The sequence below is a fragment of the Dioscorea cayenensis genome, chromosome 6 (assembly GCF_009730915.1).
Source record: "Dioscorea cayenensis subsp. rotundata cultivar TDr96_F1 chromosome 6, TDr96_F1_v2_PseudoChromosome.rev07_lg8_w22 25.fasta, whole genome shotgun sequence".
Taxonomy (NCBI): Eukaryota; Viridiplantae; Streptophyta; class Magnoliopsida; order Dioscoreales; family Dioscoreaceae; genus Dioscorea; species Dioscorea cayenensis.
In genome coordinates, this window is record NC_052476.1 from 11,948,492 (window position 1) to 11,967,470 (window position 18,979).

The 18,979-nt window shown below is 34.9% G+C and overlaps 1 protein-coding gene across 1 annotated transcript; it reads right to left on the reverse strand.

Moving 5' to 3' along the window:
• Positions 1 to 8,741: 8,741 nt before the first annotated feature.
• LOC120263911 (callose synthase 10-like) lies at positions 8,742 to 16,080 on the reverse strand. Its single transcript, XM_039271888.1, has 12 exons — positions 15,997 to 16,080; positions 15,738 to 15,914; positions 15,609 to 15,656; positions 15,290 to 15,448; positions 13,887 to 14,000; positions 13,711 to 13,799; positions 13,460 to 13,618; positions 13,175 to 13,277; positions 10,903 to 11,022; positions 10,516 to 10,566; positions 10,238 to 10,420; positions 8,742 to 9,253 (listed from the first exon to the last, which is right to left on the reverse strand). Exons 2-12 carry the CDS (start codon positions 15,783 to 15,785, stop codon positions 9,017 to 9,019), a joined length of 1,311 nt encoding a protein of 436 aa, XP_039127822.1. The 5' UTR covers positions 15,786 to 15,914; positions 15,997 to 16,080; the 3' UTR covers positions 8,742 to 9,016.
• Between the last annotated feature and the right edge of the window lie 2,899 nt (positions 16,081 to 18,979).

Here is an 18,979-nt window from a genome sequence, read left to right on the forward strand (position 1 = left end):
ACAATTCTGGGGTGAGGCTGTTCTTACATCCATTTATCTCATTAATAGAACATCTTTCTCTACTCTTTCTGGTGTTACTCTTTATGAGCGTCTTTTCTCTTGTTCCCCATCTTATAGTCATCTTCGTACTTTTGGTTGTGTCTGCTTCATCCTTCTACCCTCCATTGAGCAAACTAATCTCTCTTCTCGTTCTGTGATGTGCATTATTTTTGGCTATAGCTCTAAACACAAGAGCTATTCCTACGATGATCCTATCTCTCGTTGCCTTCGTATTTCTCGTCGTGTTACCTTTCTTAAAGATACATCTTTTTTTTTACCTCCCCTATTTCGGATATTTCATTTCTTAGGCCTTCCTCTCCTCTTACTCCTCTTCCTTTCATTATTCTCCCTAGATCCTCTGACACTCCTGCAGCCTCCACGACTCCACCCACTAACATTCTTGCAGCTTCCACCACTCCACCCACTGTTTCCTCTGATATTTCTCCTCCTCCTTCTACTCATCCCCCAGCAGGTATTGATACTTCAAGTGATTCTCCCACTTCCTTATCCTGTCCCACCTCTCCTGAAGATGCTCCTGCTATCCATCGTCATTACCCAAACCGTGTTCATTGTCCTCGAGCCTGGTATACTCTTTCTATTTCTTCTACCTACTCTCCACATTTTAAAACATTTCTTTCTACTGTTCACACTCATCATGAGCTACAGTTATATCGTGAGGCCGCCCAGCATCCCCATTGGTAACAACCTATGATAGAGGAACTTGGGGCTTTTGAGCGAATGCATCCTAGGATCTAGTTTCTCTTCCTTCTAGTGTTACTCACATCAGTTGTCGGTGGATCTATAGTGTTAAGACCCGAGCTGACGACACTAGTTAGCGCTATAAGGTGCGACTTGTCACCCATGACTTTACTCAGGAGTATGATATTGATTATGAGGAGATATTTGCATTTGTAGCTAAGTTGACTACTGTTCGTCTTCTTCTTGTTGTAGTTGCAACATGTTATTAGCCACTCTATCAGTTAGATGTGACAAATGCCTTCTTACATGGGGATCTTTCTGAGAAAGTTTATATGACTCCTCCTCCTGGTTTCTCTCATCCTTCTCAGCATGTGTGTCATTTTCGTCGAGTCATTTATGTGATTCTTGCTCTTGTATTCACCGAGAGCTCTCATGATTATGCTCTCTTTAGTTGTCAGGCTTATCATGGTCTCATTGTATTTCTTCTTTAGGTCAACGATATGGTTATTTCTGGTGATGATGCTGACACTATTATTTCTTTGAAACAGCGGTTACATACCGATTTTTAAATGAAAGATCTTGGTCCTCTTCGTTACTTTCTAGGTTTTGAGATTGCTTATTCTCTTTATGGTTATTTGGTGTCTTAGCAGAAATATATTTTTGACATTTTTTGACAAGCTCGTATCATAGATCTTCGTAGTGCTTCCACTCCCATTGAGTTGCATCACCGTCTCTCATCTTCTAATGGTGAGCCCTTGACTGATCCCACGCATTATCGGGCACTTGTTGGTGCTCTCGCCTATTTGACCATCACTCAACCTGGTATAGCTTATGTTGTTTGTGTTCTCAATCCGTTTGTGAGTGCTCCTCGCTCTCCTCATTAAGTTGTACTTGTACTGGTCCTTCGATACCTCCGTGGCACTATCACTTGATCTCTATTTTTCTTGGCCACGTCTTCGTTTGAGCTACGCTTCTACTGTGATGCTGATTGGGCAGGTGATTCTACTAATAGAAAACCTACCACTGGTTTCTGAATTTTCCTTGTAGATTCTCTTATCTCTAGGAAAAGCAAGAAACAATCTACTGTTGTTCTTTCCACAGCCTAGGCAAAGTATGGTGTTATGTCCTCCACTGCTAAGTAGATTCTTTGGTTGCGTCAAATTTTGATGGACTTTGGTGTCTCCATATCTACTTCCACTCGTCTTTATTGTGATAACCAAAGTGCCATCAAAATTACTGCTAATCATGTGTTTCATGAGTGCACGAAGCATCTTGAGGTCGTTCTTCACTTTGTTCGTCACCATTACCTAGCTGGTAATATTATTCTTCCATATGTTGCCTCCGCTCAATAGCTTGCTAATTTTTTCACCAAGGCCTATACTGTTTCTTGATTTCAGTTGCTAGTTAGCAAACTCTCGATTTATGACCTACCGTGAGTTTGAGAGAGCATGTTAAAATAGTAGTATATATGTATACATACACTTTGTACATGCTATGTTTATACATACTACCTATCCTTGTATCTATACAAGTTGTATCTATTTATAGGCTCATCCCTTTAATGAAATCATCCCATTTTTTATCAACCTTTATCAAACTCGAGTCTCCTCTAAATACAAAATATGTGATAACCATTGGACCATGCCTCAGTGCTTATTTGTCACATATTTCTTGTACTCATCATTGTCATTCTATCCCACTTAACAGTAACCTGGAAACCATTTGAGAAGCATATCAATTAACGATGCACATAACCACAAATCAAGTAATACACTAGAAAGTAGCTAATACCATATACACCCTAAATATGATAGCAAGTTTAAAGATGCAACATGTTGGAAAATGCAAATGCAACATAATTTAGATGTAGATAGAGTGTCATACAAGCCCACAAAAATATTCAACATAGCACTATGGAGATGTTGACATTGAAGAATGCATGATGCAGAACATGAAAGAAAAGCATAATAGTACTAATAGCAACAATAATTTAGCATCACCACCAGTTTTCCAGAAGTAAGCCCAACATCCTCAGTAGTTCACTCCATTCGGGAAAGGAACTTCCAAATCCAAAAGACATCAGGTCCATTTCTTTCAAGATGAAGCCTAGGCTTCACTCTCACACAATTGCAGATAATCAAACACTTAAACAACTTTGTCTTATTGAATCGTTCCACTTCCATCACCTTGGGATGCAAGGTCTTTGTCCAATGTGTTCTATTTTTAAATTGCAGCCGCCATTTGACAACGATTATGAGATCACCCTTCATCGAGAAGGTTTTAGACACTTTGCTCGACTGTTGGGACCTTTGCGTTGATGATGTTGCTAGACTACTAACAATTGGAGGGGTAGGATTGGTGTCACCATCATCATCACTAACATTCACGGCTTGGGTTGATTCAATATTCTCATTGTTATTGTTATCCTTGTTTTCCGATCTCTACCTGAATTATGAGAATATAGAAGTCGCATAGGACCCCATCACACTATCTTTCCCACATATTATCTTAAAGCCCTTGTAGTTAGGTGAGCCCGCTACTCAACAAAAATTAAACAATATCACATGTCCCTTATGTGAATCAATTAATGAAAAATTACATATTACCTCAATGTACATCAGTGCTACAATTGGATCAAGAATGGTTGTTTTCATTGCATTAATAATCATTAGGGCGAAAGCAAATGCAGCTCATTTGAAGGACTTGTCACATTTTAAAGCTTTCAGGCTTGGTCAACAAGTAATGAAATAAGTAAATTGTCATATTCCAACTTCCATCCCTTGTTTGGGAAGCCACACTTGTTGCCGGTAAGTTTTGAACAAGCAACATCATTCATGCAATCATGACCCTCCATTTTGCTTAGAATTCCAATGAAAGAACAAACCATGCAATTCAAAGGATGTCAAATTTAAATTATAAAGCAGCAGGTTCAAATATTAAATAAAAAAAATATGTAAACAAACATAAACAACATAGCCATCACATATCACAAGTAAAAAAGCATCTCATGCGACAGTCACACGAAACCACTATAACAAACCCACATATCATTCGCTATTCTAGCCCTTAGCTCTGTCCATTGTTTATTTTCTTGGTGTTGTTCCCGTTGCAACTACGCAACCTTATGTTGTGTGCTTCATTCAATATCTTATCCATCAGGTCAACACTAGATATATAGTTATGGACAATGCAACAAACACACACTATCCTTGCTTAAATCTTGAATGAGAAAAGAGGTGCGAGGTTAGAATCTTGCATCAATCCTTTAGTACAGGAAACACTCTCTCAACCTTTGATCTCAACATGGAGTATCTATGATTGAAAAATTCCTTTGGTTTAAAGGGGTTAATTTTTGTATTGGTCACTGAACTTTTCTCTTTTTTCAGTTTGGTCATCGTACTTTAATTTGTTCCAAATCAATCATCCAACTTTAATTTCATTTCACCGGCCGGTCACCCAGAGAATTCCGATCCCCAATTGCTGATGTGGCCACCGGAGCATCCTAGTCATCCTCACCGGGCCATGTTATATGTCTCAAGTGGCAAGCTGACTCAACTAACTAAACCCAGTCAGCAAGAAGATGCCACATTGGCATCTTCTTCTCTAGTCTTAGTCCTGGTTCAGTGGAGAGCCAAAGAACTCTCCAGAGATATTCTTCTTCTTCTTCTTCTTCTTCTTCGTTTCCATCGGACGACCCAGTTCAATCATCGGCGAGGGATGGGGCAAGCAACCCGTCTTTGGAGCTTTGTTGCCATTGTTATTCATTAGAAAAGAAGAAAGACCTAGGCATTTACAATGGGGGGTGAGATGGTTAAGGAGAAGCCAGCCTGAAGTTCGAATCTTCTCACAAAGGAGGATTCACTAGTCAGTGAAGATTTTTCAATTGATTTAAGGTTGCTATAAGGATGAAGGTCACTAAAATTTAATTTTGGGCTTTTTTGCAATTTATTTATGGTTGGGATTTATAATGTAAATAAGTTAAACAAAGGAATGAAATGCAATTGTAGAAGATGTGATCAATTGGAAGAAATTGATGTTTGAATAGATTTTTTTGCTTCTGCCTCCAGTTAATTAATCCCTGAATGCAAAGAAATTAATGTAAACTAATGTTGTTTCTATTTTGATTAATATGTAACTAAGTTAAACCTGGGAATGGAATGAAGTTGTAAAAGATGTGATCAATTGGAAGAAATTGATGTTTGAATAGATTTTTTTTGTTTCTGGCTCCAGTCAATTAGTCCCTGAATGCAAAGTAATTAATGTAAAGTAATTTTGTTTCTGTTTTAAATAATATGTAACTAAGTTAAGCATGAGAATGGAGTTATAGGGTGTGTCCTAAAATTGACAACCATGTCTGCAAACAAATTAATTGAACAACACTTATTACAAACTAATTAATTAAACAAATACAATTATGATTTTCAATGCAATTAAGCTAAACCTGGAACCTGCTGGTGTGCTTATCCAAAGAAATTAACAATCAAGACCAAGCTGTAAATGGAGGTAAGCATTTTTAGTTTCTTTGCCTGCAAACATTGACCAAACTGATATGCTGGAATACAATAACAAGACATACCAAACTATAAAAACATTGAACATTGAACTGACAAACATTGAACTGATTACATTGAATAGATAGCATTATACCAATACAAATTATGCTGGAATACACATGCTTCTCACTGACAAACAGAGGATCATTTTGACAAATAGTAATTTACCATTCTCGGAGAAACTATAACAAGCAACTCCAATTACAAAAACCATGACAACCAGAAACATAAAAACATTCCTGGAGAAAGCAATTCCAGATATTATAACAACATTCTTCAGTTACATGGAAAGTACAGTTACAAAATAACAAAGTACAGTTACAAAATATATATGTCAGTAACCATGCAACCAATACAAAAAAAAAACCCTAGGAAAAAAGATCAACTCATGCAGCAGGACCTCTAGAAAATGAACTTCCTGGAGGGACCCAAGTCTTCCTCTTTCTTGCTGGATAACCTCCTAATTTGTTTGTTTGTCTTTTATCTTTGTCTTTTTCTTGAACCTGCTGCTTGTTAACAGCTGAGAATTGGTTTGTGCTGCTTGTAGGGATTGTGGTTGGTTGATCTACTTGAGTAAAATTTGCTACCCTGTCCTATGGTTTGTGCTGCTTGTTAGATGTATTGACTGTCATTGCCATTTGTAGAGCATCTGTGTCAGATTTGATCTCCCTTAGCTCATTCTGCCTACTATTGTTACCTAGCCACCAGATGTTACTTCCATCGACATCTAAATTAAGATCCTTTGCCATAGATAACCGCTCCAATTTTGAAATCTGGTCTGCACAACAGAAGTCAATGTAACCTGCAAATTTTTGCACCCTCGCAACACTGTAGTGCATCTTAATAGTAAACAATTTTGCATCTGGCACTAACATGAAAATAAAATTAAACTTTGTCAATTAAAAAACTCTATAAATTATGTTTTCTAATATCATAAACATGGATCAGAGATATCAACATAAATCATAAAGAATATATAGCTAATGTCATTCAGCTATCAATTCTGCATCCTAAATAAACATATAGCTGAAATACTTTGTGATAAATATCAATTCAAATATCAATTATGAATCTTAAAAGTGCATATAAATGGATCATAAACATGGATCAGAAAAACTCTATCAATTATGCATCTTAAAATAACATATAACATGGATCATAAATATGGATAACAAAAACTCTACCTTTTCTGCATATTAAAAGAGCATATAGCTGATGCAATTCAAATATCATAAACATGGATTAGAGATATCAAAGAAAAAAAAAACTCATACAAAAGCAGTTCAGTTACATTCATAACAATCAAACATATATATAAAATTATAACTATGCTATATAACAACAAGTTATCCCAAGTAAATTACTTTGAGCCACAGGACAGGGTAGCAAATTTTACTCAAGTAGATCAACCAACCATACAAACCTATTACTAGTACCAATACTAGGACTAAACATTAGGCAAACAAACCTATCCATAAAAAACAAAAAATTAAGAGGATGAGAATGAAATGATGCCATTCAGTTCTAACAAACTGGGATGAGAAAACTAAGTCATTGAACTTTGTCTAATTCTCATTTTTGTCATCATACCTCAATTTAAATAACTACTTTGGGTTTTTTTACAGGAAAAAAACCCAAACATCATTGTGGGGACCCCATATGGACCACTATAATTAACATCATATCTGCGAACAACATATGGACCACATGTACCATAAAAAATCTAAAACAACCAATACTTTGCTATTCCATAACTTGGAAGCATAAAACAAAGTGGTATAACTGTGGGGACCCCATATAGACCACTATAAACCAATCATATCAAAGGTTTAACTGTATTCACAGGTATATATATATATATATATATATATATATATATATATGAGTCTATATATATATATATATGTATATATATATGTCATTACAAAGACTTAACAAAGATGTAATTGTACTGCTCATCACTTATATATATATGATCCATATTTATATATATTGTTAACAATCATATATAAGTTGTGGTCATACCAAAGATATGATTTTAAAACACAATCATACAAAACTCATGGTTGTTCACAAATGTCAGCTAGACCCAGCCACCTACAACCAACAAATATATATATGTCTAATATGTCCAGTGTTTGTTTTATTGATCACACGTAACCAAAGCAATCAATTAACATGCAGAGAGCTTCATTAAAGCTTATAGTGGGGTCCAAAAAGACAAAGAACTAGATACTGACAGACTTCTCAAATATGGGTCATGCTGATTAAAGGTTATAGTGGGGTACAAACAAAGTTTAAATTTAGCAAACCTGACCAAAAGAAAGGCTGCCATTACATGTTGTAATCTATAGATAGAAGCTTTAAACACAAAAAAAAGAGACAATTGCTTAAATTAACTTGCAAAACTTCATTGCATCAAATATAATTTACATTCCACATACTTGCAATGGGACCACAAGGAGAAAGACAACTTCTTTAACTATTGTACAAAACAAAACATTACTTTCATGAAACAAAAACAGAACAACAAGGTACAATGCTTTTGGTGAAAAACCCCTCAAAAAAGTTTGAACCCTAATTAGAGATTCAAACCCTAACTTTAATTAACCCCACATTTGCAATGTATAGCCACAAACAATGCAGGAAGCTAAGTACATGGCTAGGGTTTTCAAGCATGTACTTACAGTACTCTGGTGCCTCTTCCCCATCCTGTCGTATCTCCCAATTCACGGACATCTCAACGCTCCAAAGACGGGTTGCTTGCCCCCTCCCTCGCCGATGATTGAACTAGGTCGTCCGGTGGAAACGAAGAAGAAGAAGAAGAAGAATATCTCTGGAGAGTTCTTTGGCTCTCCACTGAACCAGGACTAAGACTAGAGAAGAAGATGCCAATGTGGCATCTTCTTGCTGACTGGGTTTAGTTAGTTGAGTCAGCTTGCCACTTGAGACATATAACATGGCCCGGTGAGGATGACTAGGATGCTCCGGTGGCCACATCAGCAATTGGGGATCGGAATTCTCTGGGTGACTGACCGGTGAAATGAAATTAAAGTTGGATGATTGATTTGGAACAAATTAAAGTACGATGACCAAACTGAAAAAAGAGAAAAGTTCAGTGACCAATACAAAAATTAACCCGGTTTAAAGCTTACAGCTCCTAAGAAACCGATGGGTTATAATCCTTAAATAAATTGATTTAAAAAATAGAAATAAAACCACAATAATTTGTAATTCGCTCTGTTTAAGCAAGATGGCTCATTTACAAGGAAACCCAAATAATAATAATAATAATAATAATAACAACAATAATAATAACAACTACAAAAAGGAACTAATGCACTGTCTGGTGCAAAATGTCACATTCACAAGGAAAAGCAGAGAAAATCACAGACAACCGGACCGCACATCATTTAGAGCAAACTGTCACATTAACAAGGAAAAAGAAAGGAACCAAAAAATATAAGATAAAAAAAAGGGATACATTTTTATATACACGAGAAGCTTGAATTAATGGAGCAACAGTCATAAAACATCATGCCCTCCCCAGAAACAACATCCACTAGTAAAGGCTAGTATCAGGGCACACAAGAGAAAGATAAGAACACCTGGGAAGACAAGATAAATAGAATGATAAAAATCTGCAAGTTCAAATGGCTAGATATGACATACAAAACTTTCATGTACATATGGTGGTGATACACACAATTTGCAACTGAAATTCTTCAGCTCTGAACATTTGCCTTGTTGCCTGCAAGAATGAGGGATATCTCCAACCCACGGCTGAAGGCTTGATTAAACAGAAGACGAGATTGGAAGGTGGAGATGAATGGGAACCAAGACAAGAATGCGATGGGAGCGAAAATAAGCATGCCCATCCCGGCATCATACATGCGTGCAATCTCACGCACTGATTCCCATAATCCTAAACTTTTCACCAATCTTTTCCATGTGATGGCAAGCTGTTCATGGTCATAACATGAATATGTCAGCTGTGAAACAAGTGTTATATATTCACAATGGCTTGACGATGCAATGGTTGAAGGGAAGATAGATTGTATTAAGAAATGTGACAGTAACTTTCAAGTCAATTTATACCAACATGTCCCAAAGCAATAGTAATTTGTGTCCTAGATCATCTACAAATGCAAACTATTAGTAAACCCTTGAGGAACACATCAGGACCCAAGGCTATATAATAGATTTATCATTTAGGCCAGAAGTTTCTTATTCTTTCGTTTGAACGAATTTGTAAATTATAATGCTCTTTATTCTTCAATTTTGATGTTTAATCATTTGGAATAGGTCTGTTTGATCCTATACATCATTTGGGCTAACTAGCATAATAGCAAGCATTCTTACATCATCAGGAATAGTTTTAAGAGCATAAATTGAGCTCTAACAAATAGAGGCCACCGCATAGTCACCCTTTTTGTTTTATTTCAGTAAGCATGGCGATTGTGTCCTTCAACTTGGCAATTTAAAAGCAAAATGCAAATCATACTAGTCATAAACAGGTTTTCATGTAAGTTTATATATTCATGAAAAAAAAAATAACATATCATTATGAAAATATGAACTTGAATCCTCAAAAATTACTCCTTGACATATGAAAGGCCAAGAAATCTAGAAATGAAGCTGGAGGGGTGCTAGCGTCCCAATAAAGATCTCTTGGCCAGACACTGGAATGAAATGGAGGTGGAACTGAAGATTCTAGGGCTTTAATTTTGTAAAGACAAGATGGAGCATGGGGAGGAAATGCAGATGGATTGAGCAAGGCAGTGCGTTTCTGACACAGTTCAGTTACATGGTACCATAGCATAAAGCTTGGATGTTTATCATTATCTTTCAACATCTAGTGCATTAGATGTGCTCTATCTCTTCAGAAAGAATATTAAAATGTACCCAGGAAGCCAGTAAAAGGGGATTTAATTGGGAAAACTTACTGATAAAATGAGCCAGCCAGTTGGTAAGAAGGCCAGCAAGCTTGCGAATAGGTCAGGAATAGACAGCTTTGTGAGAGCGACGAATAGGACAATGGCCACAATGACTCCTATAGCTATGACGCCCTGGCTAAACCTCAGAAAAAGCTCAATGTTCGTTGATTTTCCGGGCCTAAAGGTGAAGATCTGCATAATAATAAATTATAAGTGCACAGGAAAACAAATTATGTTCTCACAGAATGAACCATTTTTATGGAGATCAAATAACAAGAATGACCAACCTTAAATATAAAGACAATGATAGCGAGCACAACCCATGAATATCCATATATCTGCAGGGTAAAAGAAACTGTTAGTTTTTATCAACATATAAATTTTATTGACTAAACCCTAAACTAACTGTTAACTGATTGTGTTCATCAAATTGATTTCTAGGAATAATTTTGTTCGATTAGCTGATATATACACACGATATGTTTTATTTACTATTCTACTGAACACACACCATGCTAACATTCTCTTTAGCATCACAGAATCTTTTTTTTTTTTAATCAATTGGAAGAGTATATACATTCTAAAAGTAGTGCAAACAATTCAGAATTTGCATTAAAAGATAGGGCCGCAACAAGAACATGCAGCTTTAGTTACAGTCTAAAAGGATGACTTACTGCTAGCGATGTATCATCACCAGTAAGATTGAACTTGTAGACAATGCCATACTGAAATATTAAAAATCTCAGGCTCAAAATTGTTTCCAAAATGCGTCCCCTTACTGTGCGGATGTGACTCTGCAGTACAGTGGATTGTCTTCAGACAAGGTAAAAACAGAATCATGAATACAAACAACAAAGAAATAAGTAGCTTTAGAAACACAGGCACAAGTTGCTCTAAAATTAGGCTTTCATGTTTTCAGAGAGAAGTCTCTGCATTATTTCACCATACAGGAGAAAAATATTGCACACAAAATTTCACATCATACAAATGCCCAAAAAATTGCAGAAAGAAGCATTTGCCAGAAACAAATATGACGCCAAGTCAACAGATGAAGTTCAGACATAGCAAACCATCTGCATCCAACCAGATAAAAACAGGTTCACATCTATTTTTGCAATAGAGTAAAAATACACATTGGATGTGCACCGCAGATTACTACCATAAAAGTAAGCGAGAAAGGTGCAGGAGAAAAGATCTTAGACCAAACTAGCCATCACAGGTAAGAAGTGCAGCTTTTAAAAATCTTCTGAACTATGAAAAATTAGTGCATTTCAGTAGGTTCCTGATTGCGTGATGTTGTAAACTATTTATTAAAAGGGAAATTCTGCCTGGACACTGGACCATTAGCTAGATATCCCAAGCAGACTTCAGCCACAGCTCCACAACATTGCTGATTAAGACAAGAGGCTTTGGTATTTTCTTTAACAATTAGAAGACTTCATCCGGCATAGTAGAACTTGAGCACCATTTTTTTGTTCTTTGAGAAGACCAAAATTTATTCTTTATGAGCTTTCAGGAAAGTTAAAAATATTATTATTACTCAATGAAATAGAATAATGTCATAAAAAATTGATAACTTTTGGTAAATAAAATTAAACTATATCAGCAATTGTACTAGCCAACTACTAGATCTACAACAAATGTAATTCACGTCATTAAAAAACAAAAATAGGATAATGATCATTCCGCATTCTCCATATATTTAAGATCTATAATGGATCTCCCTGCTGATGATCAATAACTGAGGATAAGTGCATCATGCAACATGATGTCATTTAATATCACCATCTCAAAATCCAGGTTCCTGCAAGCCTTCTACTATTTCCTCAAGCATATGCACTAACTACAATTCACACACATCAATCAATTAAGCTCATCTCATCACTCATCATTGCTCACTCCATTATTCATACCATAATTATGACTATAAATGCAGTAAAAGATGTATACAAAGGAATTCACTGAGGGAGTAGTATATAACTATTTTCTTGACTATAAAACAGCATTGCATTGCATACTTCATATTCTTGTTATATATTCTTGCTAATAAAACATAATAACTCACTATGTTTAACAAAATCTAACATTAACTGCAGGATTTATGGGTAGAAGAGGGTGCTCGAGATTTCGAGAATACAAGAGTTCCCAATAAATAATTTATTTCTGTCCTGTATCTTTCCGAAAGTGGCTTTTTGGGGAGCAAACAGTATTCACTAAAACAAGGACATTCCTCAAAATGTTAAACCAGCTTTGACATAACAGCTTCCAGCCTTCCGAAAACAACACTTTGGATCCAACAACAAATAGCTTTTTTATTTTTTACAAAAAAATAAAAAAGAACTTAAATCTGAAAGGGAAAGACAGTTCATTCTAATTACAAGATATCAGCAGATAGTACTTGAAAGATTTTGATGAACCATTGAACATACATAATCTAATTTAATGTTGAAATATGTTACAGAATCTTAGGCAGTATTTTAGGTGCTCAAATGATAGAATATTTAGCAAATCTTCACAAACCTGCCTTATTAAACTGATTGATAGACAGATTGAGGATTAAATTAGCATCAATTATATATCCACCTGTCTTATGTAATTATTACCTTGTGTGCTTGCCTCCTTTACCTATAAAAGGATGGCTCTTTGAACAGTTTATACAAATAATACAAGTTATTCTTCAATCTCCCTCTCATCTTCATTTTCTTTCACAGTTTTATCAAAATATAACAATGAAATATGTTTAGCTCAACAATGTGATAAACATAGGCACAAGAAACACAAAAAACAAATCAAAGCCTCGGAAATGTAAACTAGTCTCTCAAAGCGACCCAGAAACAGGACATGAGAAACTGAGCAAAAACAGACTACGCACAAATGACAAGGATTTTAGATTCGAAACTGTATACTGCATAAGCAACTTTAGATAAATATGAAGAGACAACAAACCTGCTCTTCATCCCACCAGGACTCCCAACTATGGTCACCCTTGACCCCAACTCCACCTTTATAAAGAAGCCAAGCAGTCCAATCATCAAAGTCCTCCACAGTCCTATGAATGTGTTGCACACGCCATGAATAAACATCACATTAGGAAATCAATATTTAAAAAAAAAAAAAACTGTTTTGTTAAACTGAACAAGAATGAATGATAAACTTGAAAATAAAATGTTCTTATAACAAACTATAATATTAAGAAAACAGAAAAGCGGGGGTGATAGCATCCAACCGTACTTCTGCCACTCAAACCCAGAAGGATTGAAAATATAAGGAGCAAAGAGCCATGATATGACAAGAAACCAACTGCTGACAGTGAGGAGGATAAAAGATGATGCACCACCCTCAGTATATCCGTAAGCTATGTAGACAATGAGAAGAAGTGCAACTTCAAGCCTGAAAATAAAGAAATGCGCTTTACAATTGCTGGCAGCACACCCAATGTTAAAGCAAATATAGAAAACAAATCCAGCAGAAATATTACTTACGCTTTCACAAAATGGCTCCGAGAATAAAGCCTATAATTTTCAGCAAACTTGATGTGACTGACAACAAAGCCTCTTCCCGTTGGTCGATACTGATTATGGACCAAAGCAGATCAGTAGTGCTAGACTCAGTTAAATAAGTACTACTCTCAAAATTTTGATCATATTAAAAGGCATACCTTTGCCCCGCCATGAAGAATTGTGCGGCCAAAATAGTGTGTCCTGGTTCCAAGAGAAAACGTGAAGAATACAGCACACAATTGGAGCTGCATGCTTACGAAACTAAAAATGGCCTGCACAAATAGTAAATATAAAATGCAATTATTCAAATGAAAAAAAAGCTAAGTGAGTAAACAAAAACAAGTTTTCCATCTGATTAATGGATATTTTATCATAAAATATGTAAGTGTAGCCGCTAAAGGAACTGCTACAGTAAACTTAAGACGTGTTGCATTGGTTAATTGAACCCTGACAAGATTCCAACGCCAGCTCAATGTGGTAAGATTTATTCAATACTATTTTACCCTTTCTAGCAAGAGACAAACTGACACATTCTGTGCATTCAGGATATAGCTTGTAATCATTTCCAATCATGAACTACCATTATAGACTAACAAACATATCAAACTGGGAAGAATTTACAAGACTAAAAGCTCCAATAAATTGAAATTATACCACCATGCCACAATAATCAGTTGACACAAAGCAACCCAAACTTTTTTTCATCCACCATAGATTTGATAAGTAGAGAAATAGCCAGACAACTCTTTGAGCCTTACTTCATTTCTAAATCCAAGAGGTTATTTTCATTCCTTTTCTTTAACAACAAATGTCCGAGTCCAAACCAAATTCAAGCCCTATACTTAAGATTAAAAGTATTCAGATTATCTTTTGAACTTCTCACTGTCAGAGGATAGATAATAATGGGGAAAAAAAATACAGATCTATATATGAACCATATAGCAAGTTGAGCCAAAAAAAGAACCAGCATTTAGGCTTGACCCTGACTCTCTAAAGTTCAAAATTCAAGTCGGATAACAACTTGTAGCCAGAGATTTCAAAGGGGCTAACATCAGCAAGCACTTTTACCAGTATAAAAAAGTCACAATATCTGCCGGTTACAACAAAATTTTAAGAATAAATCAGAGTTTCGCTTCTCATACGAATGATAGCAAATGTGCCAAATTGTTTAATGAGGTGACAATTTACAAATGAAACAAAAGAATGGATTCAAAATGACCAAACAGCTTTTCCAGTATTCATTTCAAAAGATACAACAGGCTTCACATTTTCCCTCAAGCTTGTCGATTATTGTGCTATTTTTCAAATGAAAACATAAAAAAAAAAACTTGCTTGGGTTGGGTGTAAACAAATTCCCAAGTAGTTATAGGCACATTCAAAAATCAGATTCCCAGAATTTGGAATGTCTGCCACTTGCAACATTAAAATTTACCATCATTTTCCCAAACCTACAGCCAACATGAGGGCGAAATGAAAAGGAAACAAAAGAAACCGTAGAAGAAATATCCATGAACTATAGCAGTTGACAGGGTCAACAGGAAATATTAAAGAAAAGGCAAACCTGCAGCAATCCTAATTCCAATATGAAGCCCATTATCATTGGCACTGCTGTAAAAACACCAATTTGGACTAAGAACTGAGCATTTAAAGCAGCATCAAGAGCAGTGTTGCCCAGAATCTTAGCTTCATGAGAAATTGCCGAATCAAGTCCAGAGAGGGCCTGATAAATTTCAGATTGCTTAGAATTGCTATAGGTAGAGACGAATGTGAAGTGTGAGTCATCAGACAATGCATGTAAGCATGCAAACCAGAAAGAGTTTGATTATAACAATGTTATGCACACCCAAAAAAAAAAAAAAAAATTGTCACCAGGAACATACCAGATACACTCTTCCATACAAGAATATGTACACTGTTAGAACAGTCATCTGCAGTACCAAGCATTTCGAAGAATGGTTAGAAGCTAAATATTAATTTGACAGACATATGTAAAGAAAGAAAATACATACCATTGTACACACATAGAAGCCAACAGTTGTGAAGTAGAAAGACAACATTCTAAAGAAGTCAAAAAGCTGTCCAAGCCGATATATATCTCTGCTCAAAACTTGTTCTCCATTCCCACCAGCAACTTTACCCTCAAAAGTAGCAATCTGATTCAGACCGACATCTCTGCCTTTCCCAACCTATGATAAAAAAAGAATATATATCAGATAAACATCAACATATGGACGGAAGCATGCAAGCATGACATCTGCAGCAAAAGACCTGAATATATTCATGATGAGTGATATTTCCTTGTCGTAAAGTTGAATTGAATCCTGCATACTCACTTGAAATCAGATAGATGCACACAAATAAAAATAAATAAATAAATAAAATAAAGGAAAATAAAAATAAAGTTTATGCAAGTGTTCATCAATTTAGTAAAAGAAATAAAAAAAAAATGAAAGAAGCATCCAAAGTTGTTCAATGCCCTCCATTTAAGCTATTGAAGTAATATATAAGGCCGAGACAACATTTTTATAGGAAGAGTAACACAAATATTTATAACTCACATACTAGGGAAATATTTCTTTACCTCAAACATTTACTACCCCAAGGTCATCATTGAGTGATGTTACTAGTTTGAAGGCCAGGGTACAATGAACTCCGTTAATTTGGAGCTGAGATTAGGCAAAAACTTGGATCTCTTATTGAGTATCCATCACTCCAATCATACTTGTTAGATACAAACATATTAACTACGCAAACCAAATAGATTAACTAGACAATTCAACCCAAAAGATGAGAGACCAAGGCTTACATATTCATGATCATATTTACCAAACTAACAGCAGTGCGACTATTTGTTACTCCAATGTGCTCTAATATCATGTTAGATGCAAACCATGCATATTATTTGGGCTTGATTCAACTCAAAAGCTTAAGCTAAAAGAATGAGAAACCAAGGGTTATATATTCATATTCATATTTACAAAATTAACTAAGTGGGACTATTACTTGCTCCAATCATCTAACTAAATATGGGAGCAAAATAACTTCTCATGAAACTCGTAAAACAAGAAATTTTATAAGCCTTTATTACATGTACATCGGTCATTTTAAGACTGTCCTTGAGGCCAGATCCATGTCTTTGTTTCCTTGGGTGCTAACCTCCAGGGTCATTGAGAACATAAGAGTTGCATCGATAGAAAAGAATAAGCTAGAATAGAATGCCCATTCTACTTATGATCCATGTTCCCACATGTAAGACGTAGTAACCAATTGAAAAAAGCCCATTCTGTCACCATTCCTAGGAATGTCAATGGTCGCAAAAGTGACGACTCTCCATTCCATGGGGATCACCACAACTATTTTGTAGATTATGAAATTTAGTAGCTTGATTGACAATATAGCTCTAACTGCAACTGCAACTATACTGAGAAAAATCATGTGTTCACATCTATGTGTCTCTAAACAAACGTTTGTTAAATACCCCCATAGAAATACAATCGCATATCAAACACCATAAACCAATATACTTGTTCTTATGCCCCCTAAAAATCTCAAGATGTGAAACATTAAGTTTTTAAACATTACCCCTTTCAAATAGCTTAGTTACATATATGGCAATTAAATTTGACTTACAAATATACCCCTACAAATCCTGTATGTTTGGGCTATGTCTGTCTAAATAGGTTTTTATTAACATACACAACCCGTCAGCTGTAAATTTTTGAAACTACACGCATACCTGTATGAAAATCAATAATTTTCATTGTGCACTACTAAAAATGCTTTATAGAAGGGGTCCATCAATAAAACAACATGGACCTCCAAAAACATGAAGTGGTGACACTCAAGAAAACCCTGAAAGTGCTTTTAGGACACCATGTATAGTTAAAAAATTTATAAATACAACGTGGGCTTTGAAGAGGGCTCTTATAGAAGGTCATTTCCAATCTTAATAGGGATGGTTACCCTAATTAGAAATAGATGGACAGCATATCGTCTCCATTCAAGTAAGATAAAGGCCAAGTGATCCCCATTTAACAATAAGATCCATTTAACAATAAGAATGATGTCGCTTAATCCCCAACTTTCCACTGCCCAATCAATATTCTTTGTGCCTTAATGCTCACTATCAGATGAGAATTTCTGCAAATCTATCCACGAGCATAAAGCACAATGATTCACATATGTAAAACCCATGATTGGAAGGAACTATGTAATTACAAAACTAAGGGCTGTTTCGCATTGTTGCAAATTCCTATTTTTTGTTTTCAATTTCATGTTTTGGAAACAAAATTAAGAAAACATGTTTGGTATCTTGTTTTTTGTTTTCAAAAATTTTGTCAACAATCCTCATGTTTCCAAAAAAACAAGAAACATTTTTATGTTTTCAACATTTTTGGAAACATTTTCAAAACTCTTCCTCCCACCATGAAATCCTCTCCTTTTAATTTTTAATTTTTTTTAAATATCAAATTTTTTTACAAATTAATACTAATAATTTTAAAAAGTATATTTTTAAGAAAAATATTTATAAAAATTTATTATTTGGGCTTCATATTTTACAAATTAGTTTATAAAGTATAAAAAATTATATTTTTAGAAAGTATTTGTGAAAATTAATGTTTGACCCTTGATTTTTATACCGTAACATATAAAATAAATATATATAAGACATCTATATTTTGAGTACGTATATCTCTATTGTCTGAAGAGTATGCACTATGTCTCCATACTCTCCTCGCTCTTTATATCCGATGGATCTTAATTTGAATATATATATATATATATATATATATATATATATATATAAAGCCAAAACCCTATATATCTTGTTTCAAATGGCACAATTATTATATGGAGTATATTGTTTACCCATACAATACCATTTATGTTATTAATTTTTATTTGATAATACAATCATGTATACACTAATATGAAAAATAAAAGGTTTCCATTTAAAAATATGAATTTGAAAGAAAATACAATAAAAGCTGGCCATAGTCGTACTATACTTAATAAGCGTGTTTTTGTTTTGCAAACTTTTTAAAATATACTATGTGCTTAGTGTATCCAACACTGCGTCAGTAAAATTGAAAAATCAAAACGAAAACAAAGTAAAAAACAAAACAAAAGCGAAACAAAAACAATATAGATGAAAAATAGGAAAACGATGCCAAATTAGCTTGACCCCTAAACAAATAATTCATATATAGTAGTAATTACATATGCTGGTAATCATTCAAACGTACGTAAA